The following is a 10,166-nucleotide window of genomic DNA, read 5'->3' as shown; positions in this document are numbered from 1 at the left end:
TAATGGCAAGGAATATGTAAATTATTCAGAAACCCTTTTTAAGGTGAAACGGTTTATAATTGTGGAATAAAATGACTTGTGTTATTTTTGGTATTCATCTCTGAGACTATAACTTGTGGTGTGTGTATATTGTGGGGTCACAGTACGCAGTAGTTGGTTGATTATTAAGATTAAGTATTATTAAGGGAAATGGAACTCGTGACAACCGGGATCCCCGACCCCGGATTTGGGGGTGTTACAGAAATGGTATCAGAGCTAAGCGTTATAAACCTCAGAGATGATATGACGTTAAAATAATAAGTTCACTAAGATAATAAGAACTCTTGCCAAGTTCATAGTCGGAGTACCTAACGTAATACTGACAGTTAAAACCCTTATGGGAACCCTTATAAATATCGTGATAGAAGCGTGGTTCATTATCGTATATGGTAGTGGGACTCCAAACCCTGAGGTTGAGGAGCAACAACGCGATGATGTTTTATTACTTATTGGAGATCAGATTATGGATCAGATAGAGCGTCCTAACGCGGGACTGGATAATGTTCATATTGAGGATGTAGCGGTTGAGGATGTTGTCCTAGAAGAGATTGTTGCTGAGAAGAATCCCGTGGAAGATCCTGACAAGAATTAATAAAGGACCACTGAGGAATTGATGGCCATGGTTAGGGAAGCTACCAGAGGTAGGATTGGCCGGTCACTACCGGAGGTTCGTTCAAGTTTGTAAAGATAGTAGCCCCTTTAACGCGCCTTACTCGTAAGACTGAGAAGTTTGAATGGACAGATAAATGCGAGAACAACTTTCAAGAACTGAAGCAAAGATTGGTGACGGCCCCTGTTTTAGCATTACCGGATGGAAAAAGGAGATTTTGTGAATTATATTGACACTTCGCATAAGGAATTAGGGTGCTCTTATACAGCACAACAAGGTAATCGCGTACGCGTCAAGACAATTAAGGGAATATAAAATTCGATATCCCCACCCATGAGCTTGGGCTCATGGCAATAGCTTTGCCCTAAATATTGGAGGCACTACTTGTATGGAGAGAAGTGCGAGATTTACACAAGCCATAAGTGCTCTAGTGCATTTTCACGCAGAAAGAGCTCAACATGCGCCAGAGGAGGTGGTTAGAGCTAATCAAGAATTATGATTGGGAGATTCTTTATCATTCGGGGAAGGCCAATGTGGTGGCTGATGCCCTTAGTAAAAAGGAGAGACTCAAGATGATAATGTCTTAGGGAGAGTTTATAAGAGATTTTGAGAAAATGGAAATAAAAGTGAAGGTAACCGGAGCCGGTACCGAAAAGCTGTTTGAGATTGCAATACAGCCCGAATTATTGGAAAAGAACATATTATCCCAGAAAAAGTGATGAATGAAGGCAGAGAGCCAACAAATAGATAAGAGATTAATACCGAGAAAGATTATAAGGGAATAATGAGGTATTCCTACAGAATTTAGGTTCTAAATCTTCAAGAGCTTAAAGATGAGATCTTAGATGAAACCTAGTTTGAGGAATAAGATTTATAGCAAAACCTGAACGTGATAGTCAGGGAGGTCACCATCAAGATAGAAGGAACCCATAACATAATGAAGTGAAAAATGAGGATTTAAAACATGTAGGATGACCCCAATTATGGGGAGGAGGAGGGAACGTTCAGACTAAGGAAACAGAAGTCGAGTAAGGAAAGGAGACCCGAGACGGTACTCCTATACGACAATTTATGGACCTTTCTAGACATAACTTAGACTATTTTCCCAACCACCACCCTGAGGAAACAGTGCGGTGGGAAATTCTTTCAGGACCTTTAAGTCGCTAAGCTCTCAGAGTTCCAAGGAACAGGTTGACCCAGTCGATAATAATCCCAGAATGACGTGATAATAATCTCAGAGTTCAAATCACCATCTCTCCTTCAATACTCACTCAAATAGTATATTCTATAGCTATTTGGAAAGGTATTGAGATGACCTACAACTCTTGTTCACAAGTCTCGTCCAAATAAGCATGGTAAGACCCTCGTTTTGACAGTTCTTTCAATCTGACTTTTAGAAACTTCAAAACCTAACTTTGTGTTCTTGATTTCTTTGGAAAGATCAAGCTTGTAGGAGGTTAGATTAAGGCTCCATAAGGCTTCTTAGCAACTTAACACCTACAAAGGAAGGTATCAACTTCAAACCCTAGATTTGATTTTATGATTCTATTAAGTTTTATTGAAGCATTGTTAGTATTAAGGCTTGATCTTTGATTATAAGTAGTTTTGGTGAATTTGTATTGGTTTTGAATATTGGGTCTTTGATTGGTTGGATAAATTGGTAAAATTTGGAGTTGGGGACTGAGTTTGTAGTATGATGGTTGAATATTGTTGTATTGGTGGTTGTGAGTGAATTGATGATAATTTAGAGAGTTAATTAAATTGGAAATCGCGTAAACATAAACGTCATAATGCCCGATTTTCCTTAACTGTTCTGTTCTTAACATCAGGACCCGTGAACTCACTGTTAGGTTTTTACCATTGCCATGATTAGATAGTTCATGTTACGATCTTCGTTTTGATATGTGGTTCGCTTGAATCCGATGTACGGTTTAGGAGAAACGACCATTTTAAGTAACGGCGTATCGCGACCGAACCATTCATTACCCCTCGCCTTACTTTGAAATCTTGGTTAAGGTCCTTAAATGACTAATTGGAGTATGAAACAATTATTTAAAGTGGATTAGGCAGTTGGTAGGGTACTCGCAAAAGAATCGCCTTAAAATTCTTAATGGTTAATTTATTAAAAATAGTGGAGCCAAGGGTACTCGAACGACTTATGTGATTCGTTAAGCGTAGAAGTGACCATAAGCGAACGATAAGGTTCAATTGGTTAAAGTCTAGTTTCTTAAGCGACCGGGGTTTAATTCCGACTTATGTTATTGTTCATAGGTTATCAGACCCACTCTAAGTTTAAGTCTATCCGGGAACACTCAGGCAAGTTTTACACCCGTTATACCAGTTGTTGTGATGTATATATGTATATGCATTATCTTGTGATAGATGCATGTTGGTTAATTAGCAAATCTTGCGATATATTGGAGCATGCTGATATGGTTTATATGCATGTCTGTTTCGTAATCTTGATATGTAATTGTTGATTCAATTGCTTATAATTGCATAATACCTATGCTAGAGATAAGCAGTAGTTGCGTATACCCTTAGTATAGGGGACCTAAAGGCGAACATTTTCTAAAACCGGGAGTCGATGTTCCCGAGTATATTATATATATATTTATATATATATATATATATATAGTTTTCAAAACTATTAATCGAATAAGGTTTATTCGATAACTTTATTTTTATTAATGAATATTACTTTAAATATTCATTCGAGGACTTATGACTCGGTTTATTTTATTTAATGAATATTACTTTGAATATTCATTCGAGGACTTATGACTCGGTTTATTTTATTTAATGAATATTATTTTGAATATTCATTCGAGGACTTATGACTCCGCTTATTTTATTAAATAATATTCTTTATTTTATTAAAGAATAATGTTTCGATAATCAAACTTATTTTCGATTATTCAAATAAAGATCGTACTTTCGTATAAGTATATCTTTGATTATTTATAATTCATTTCAAGTATAAGTTCTAAAACTTCTACTTCAATTATTTTTATAAGGATTATCCTTGTGGGAATATTATTTAAATAATAATATTCAGATATTTTCTAATATATCGGGACTGATTTATTTCATTAAATCAACATTACTCCAAACATTCTCAAAAATGTTTTCGAGTCTTCAAAATGATTTTAAAAGTTAGGGCAGATCCCAAAACTCGTTTTCAAATTTAAGATCTTCCTTTTGAAGGGGACTTGAATACTTTATTATAATAAAAAAATAGAAGCTTTTGATTGGAATTGAACCCAAGACCTCAAGCACTTAAATAGACTTAATATCACATCTACAACCATTGTAGCAACACAACACATAATGACTTTCTTAAAATTATTAACTATATTTCTAGGTAGCTCCTTTAATGTATTAATTTTAAAATTCTTTTTTAATAATTAAATTTGTATATATTATATAAAGGATATAAATATGTAATAACTAAAATTCAAGTTAGACGAAGAATAACTTACAAGAATCACATATTAAATTTTATATAAAATACACTTGCATCATATCGCCTATTTTAATTGTTATATTATGGCACTAACCGTGCTTTAGTATATAAAGAGAGCGAGTGCTTCACTTGATGAGTTGTCAATAGTTATATTTATCGACATTATGTGTGGTTAAAAGTGTAAGGATCATTGTTATATATATCATAAATATGATTATTTCTAATCAAGTATTACCACTTATTACAAAATTACAAAATTGCATCCACCATGACCAACAAATTTTTTAATACAATTTATAAAAAATTAACACATATTCAAAAAAAATTAAAATCTTGAGATTCAATAATATCAATCGAAATTGGTAGAGATATCATAGATTTACGAGTAAATTGTCTTATATATCATCACATATATTGCTATTATATTCGTCATCCCAGTCATTATCACAGCACTTTCAAAAGAATTAAATTATGATAGTTCAACGAAAGGCTACTAGAGATGAATGAAATACATTCTGTGAGAGGAATGAAGAACAATTAAGAAATTATTAAAGGATGAAAGAGATATAGTTAAGTAAAAAAAATAATATGCATATATATGGAGCAGGTTTAAATATAATACGATAACAGGAGTGTAGTCGGAGAGTATCCGAAATGTCGAGAAATGAGAAGACCATTAAAATAAGTCGGAGTAGATATAACTTATGAAAATTCTTAAAAGTGATGGTAGATCTTTTAAAATTGTGGTGGCTAAGATTTTAAATAGTTGGAAATAAGAGACGTAGATGTGTCCTGATCCTAATTTTAAGGTGAATTCTCATTTGTGTACGTGTGTATACAATTTCATAATTTATAATTAATATATGTGATATATATTAAAATTTATAAGCTATAGAATATATTTTAGTTCCTTAATTAAAATAACCTCAATTACATAGAAAGTGTCGATGTTATATCTAATTTCTTAAAAAAAAATTTAGTAAGATTTTTTGAAAAACAATTTTTCTCGTACTTAAAAATTCAGTATGATAAACTTATCGAAAATTATTTTTATATATTATAGGGGAATAAATAAAATTTACAAAATATAATTTTCAATTAATATGGCGTAGAAGATAGTATAAACTAATTAGTCGTGCACCTAATTTACAATTCTTATACGGTAATATTTAAAATATACATTTATTATCATGTAATGGTAATATACATAACTTCTTATAATATATATAAAAATATTGATTACAAAAATAAGAATGCAACTTGTGTTTTACAAGACTTCTGAAATATGTCATTACAATCTTCCAAACATTAAAATGAAGAATGTACGTGTTTTGGAAATATCAATATACATTAATTAATAAACTAATTAATATTTTTGGGTAGAAAATTTCGATTGAACTACTGCTAACAATCGACCTTATTATTAAATCGTGAAACATGAAGTTGAATAATATGAAAAATGAACCGACCTTATTATAACATTTGCAAAAAAGTAAAAAATTAAATTAAATGGGCTCGTGCTTTACACGGTCTATCATGCTGGTTGAAATTAATATGTCGACATAACAATTTGTGATTTATAGGTGAACTTTCAAATTTTGAATAATTTTTTATCGAGTCGGTTAAAAATTTTGGATGATATACCGACAAATTTTTGAAAAATCATCATATTACCATAATCTCGTTGAAAAAGTGATATTCAATAATTTCGTTACTTAGTTAATAAAATTACTAAAATTTAAAATATTAAATCTTGATCGAAAAATGAGTTTAAGAGTTTACGGATAATGTATGTATGTGTACATCTGCCGAGGTTAAAAAGTGTATGGATGTATGTATGTGTATATCTGTCAGGCATTAACTGTAAATGAATTGAGACGCTCACAAACATCTCGATCTTCTGGTCGAAAAAAGTTTGACTAATGTTCGATTCAATTAATAAACGAGTCAAATATGAACACAATTTTGAGTTTCGGTTCATAAATGAGCTAAATTTGAGTACAATACTTCAAAAATTGAAATTAATATATTAAGACGCGAATTTGTGATTTATTGGTTAATTTTTAAAATTTGTATAATTTTTTATCGAGTTGGTCAACTTTTTTTGTATAATTATACCGACAATTTTTTAAAATCCTCATATTACCATAATCTTGTTGAAACAGTGTAATTGAATAATTTTATTAGGTAGTTAGTAAATTTACTAAAGTTTAAATTATTAAATTAGGATCTGAACACGAGGTTAAAGAGTGTACAGATCGATGTGTATCTTTGTCGGGTATTACGTGAAGAAAAGTAAATGAATCGATATGCTCAGAAACAGTTCGGTGTTTGACTAGGAATAAGTTTGGCTCGAATTTGAGTTAATTTATAAACAAGTCGAATATGAACGCAATTTTGAAGTTCAATTCGTATATGACATGAACTATAACACAATATAATTTGTCTGAAAAGTTCATAAAGAAGTTCGATTACAATGTTCGTGAATAGTTTCGTGAGTAATGATCTTTAACATGCTCATTGATATAGGTCGCCAATAAGTCTATAAATTATTAATTACATATGCTCGTAAGCCACACACACTTATTATACAATATTTGCTGAATAATTGTGCACATATTTATCTACAAATCAAATTACTAATTATTTAAGTATTTTATTTATTAATAAATTAATAATTTTTTTGTATTGATATAATTTAAATTATAGTACACGCTATATAGTAAAAATATAATTATTTATCTTACTTTTAGTTATGTATTCGGTTAAGATTTCTATATCATTATTTTAAATAGAAGTAACGTATTTTAATCAAAATCAAAATAGTAAATATTCAAATTAACTTGTTTGATTGTTAGGGTTTTAAAATTAATGTTTCATTTTTTTATTATTAATTAATAAAAAAAGTAAGTGAAACTCATGCAAAAATTCGGAATCGTGAGAACAAGTTTATTAACTAAGTTGTTTGTGATCGAAGTTCGTAAACTATATTCATGACTTGTTCGTTAAACTATAATCCGTGAACTGTTTGTAATTAAACATGTTCGCGAATAACTAATATATTTTAATATATTAGTCAACAAAAAAATTGACTCGATAAATATTCGAGTTCAATTTTAATATATTTATAATGACCTCATACATAAATATTTAAAAATTCAGGTCAGCTGGGCTCATTTCGGTTGGGTTTATTTACGGCCCCGGGTAAGTGCGTAGTCATAAGGTAGGATTTTGAGTAGGATAGTAATTTTATCTCGGCCCGTTTCGTTTTTGCTATTAGTTTATCGGCGGTTTTGGGCTACTGAATATATTATCAATTATCAATTTACTAATATGTGCAATCTTATTTACAAACAAATACAGATATTCAATTTATAACCAATGTCATATGCGCCGAATTTATATTTTAATCTTACCAAAATTGATGTATAAATCATAATGACGAAAATGATATTACGCACCGATTTCTTACGTTGTATTTTATATTATTATTAATGTTCTTTGTGTGAGTTAGATTTTAGATCAGAGAAAGCACTTTGATTTTTATTTCTATTTTGTTTTGTTTTTTATATGCACGATTACTGTTTTGTATGATAATGCTTCATTTTATCACCTTGTAAAAATAGCTTTCCACAAACTCTTTTGGGTGAAGTGAACAATTATATATTCTCTCCGTCCAAATTTGTCCGTCAAGTTTAACTTTTGCACGTAATTTAAGATGCATTGACCGTATAGTTCCGTTTATTATTTTTCAAATTTTTTTTTTGTGAATAAAAATTAAGATTTGAATATTTATTCACTAAAAAAATTGAAAAATAATCAACGGAACTATGCGGTCACCTTAAACTACGTCCAAAAATCAAACTGGACAGATAAATTGGGACGGAGAGACGGAGAGAGTATATTTTTTAAAATATAGAGAGAATGTTCATTTCATGCAGATTATAGTGAGATGATAACAGACCAAGATTCTTTCCTTTAATCTAGTCGAAATCTATTGCAAGACTAGTATTGGCGGCAAATCAATTATATAAATTTTCAAATTTCTTTTCTATATATGAAATCAGAAACAAATCAATGATTGTGTTAATTGATATGATCATCAATTAATCAAAACTTTAAATTTGCACTAAAATCAAACGAAATCCTCATCACCACCTTAATTGGTGACTAGCTCTAGCTCAGAATCCTATATAAATAGATACTTGTATCACCTTCTTGAAAAAAAAACAAAGAGTTGGAGGTGAAAGAAATGTCTGCATCATCAATGGCAATTCTTGTTACATTTTCGCAACTCATCGTATTTACGTTGATTAGCTCTTGTACTGCACAAAGAGGCTCCAATGCCAAGTTTTTCGATGTTACAGCATACGGTGCTGTGGCTAATGGAAAGGATGATAACTCGAAGGTAATTAATCTTTACTGTTAGTTCTTCTTTACATGGTGCATGACGGTTATATGTCATTTTTTTATTCATTTTTACAGCAATTTTTGAGAGCATGGGGAGATGCATGCCAATGGAATGGCAATAGTGTGATGATTATACCTAAGGGGATATACCAGCTTAATCCTGTAGAGTTTACGGGACCGTGCAAAGGTTCCATTGTTGTGAGGATCGTTGGTGATCTTAAGGCTTCTACTGACATTTCTGTGCAATATTGGATTAGTTTTAAACACGTTGATTGGTTGCTGGTTGAAGGAAGTGGTACTGTGGATGGTCAAGGTGCTGCTGTTTGGAGTAGAGACGATTGCAAGCATAACGGCAGAGTCTGTAACCCTCTTCCTATAGTAAGTGAATGCGATAAAATTTATTTCTTTTTCTTGATACGAACTGATTTGTATGTCAACATTCAATTGATTATTCCTTGTCATTTCTTATAGTCGATGGGATTCAATTTTGTCAAAAACTCAAAGATTGCCAACTTGAATATGATCAACAGCAAAAGTGTTCACTTGAAGTTATATAGAAGCCAACAAGTGATGATTAGCGGAGTCAAAATTACAGCTCCAGAGAACAGTCCAAATACTGATGGGATAAATATAGCCGAATCTCAGGACATAAAAGTCCAGGACTGCAACATTGCTTGTGGTGACGATTGTGTATCCATGCTTAACGGAAATCAAAATGTGGAAGTTTTTAATGTTGCCTGCGGACCTGGCCATGGCATTAGTGTGGGGAGCCTTGGACAGAGTGTTGGAGATGGAAAGAGCGTGGGTGTTACCGGATTGCATGTTAAAAATTGTACTCTCAGAGGTACTGAAAATGGCTTGAGGATCAAAACATGGGCACCGTCTGACCCTGGCTTGGTCAGTGATTTTTTGTTCGAAGATATACACATGGAGAATGCTGATAATCCTATTATCATCGATCAACATTATTGCCCCAGTCACAGTTGTAACAACCAGGTAAATCTACAATATATTTCCCTGTTAAAACCTGTTTATGTCACTCACCATTATCAGATATCCATCTAATTTGTAAACAAATGTTAATCACATTTCGATTATGTATGACAGGCACAATCCTCAATTCAAATAAAGAATGTGACATTCGTAAACATATGGGGACAATCAAGTACACCAGTAGCCGTAAATATCCAATGTAGCAGCAAAGTGCCTTGTTCTGAGTTCAAGCTCCAAAATATAAATCTGGCCTACAATGGAAGAGAAGGAGTAGCAAAATCAGAGTGTTTGAATGTCCATGGTCAATCCTTTGGTCAAGAGCATCCTTCTGGTTGTTTTTAATCAAGTCCTGCCCATTAAGTTTATCATTGGTAGTTTTAGTAGTAGTATATGGAAGAGTCTTTACATATTTATTTTTCTTGTTGATTCTTCAGCTTAGTTTGAAATTCTGAAAATGGTATGTCAATGCAGTTATTGAGATCTTGCAGTTGTTCTTGCTTTAGTTTGAAATAATAAAAATTGAATTTTGCAAGTGTTCATGTTCTGAGACCTTTTTTAATTGGAGTGTTTTCCTGGGTTATTGTCTTACTGACGGAGCTGATTGAGTAATGCTAAAAGCAAAATGACCAATGGAATGGAATTTGTAAA

General features: G+C 31.9%; 1 protein-coding gene across 1 annotated transcript; it reads left to right on the top strand.

Moving 5' to 3' along the window:
• Positions 1-8,367: 8,367 nt before the first annotated feature.
• Positions 8,368-9,860, top strand: LOC141716039 (exopolygalacturonase-like). The gene is made up of 4 exons (XM_074518758.1): positions 8,368-8,523; positions 8,601-8,903; positions 8,997-9,521; positions 9,633-9,860. Exons 1-4 carry the CDS (start codon positions 8,368-8,370, stop codon positions 9,858-9,860), a joined length of 1,212 nt encoding a protein of 403 aa, XP_074374859.1.
• The last annotated feature ends 306 nt before the right edge of the window (positions 9,861-10,166 follow it).

Source organism: Apium graveolens, chromosome 1 (assembly GCF_009905375.1).
Source record: "Apium graveolens cultivar Ventura chromosome 1, ASM990537v1, whole genome shotgun sequence".
NCBI classification, from domain to species: domain Eukaryota; kingdom Viridiplantae; phylum Streptophyta; class Magnoliopsida; order Apiales; family Apiaceae; genus Apium; species Apium graveolens.
This window is presented reverse-complemented; position numbering and strand designations above follow the sequence as displayed.

What these genes read in the sequence shown, in the direction of transcription:
- LOC141716039 (XM_074518758.1), top strand. Translation starts at nt 8,368, where the DNA reads ATGTCTGCATCATCAATGGCAATTCTTGTTACATTTTCGCAACTCATC. An exon ending in GAAAGGATGATAACTCGAAG is followed by an intron (nt 8,524 to 8,600) that starts GTAATTAATCTT and finishes TCATTTTTACAG; the next exon opens with CAATTTTTGAGAGCATGGGG. An exon ending in TCTGTAACCCTCTTCCTATA is followed by an intron (nt 8,904 to 8,996) that starts GTAAGTGAATGC and finishes CATTTCTTATAG; the next exon opens with TCGATGGGATTCAATTTTGT.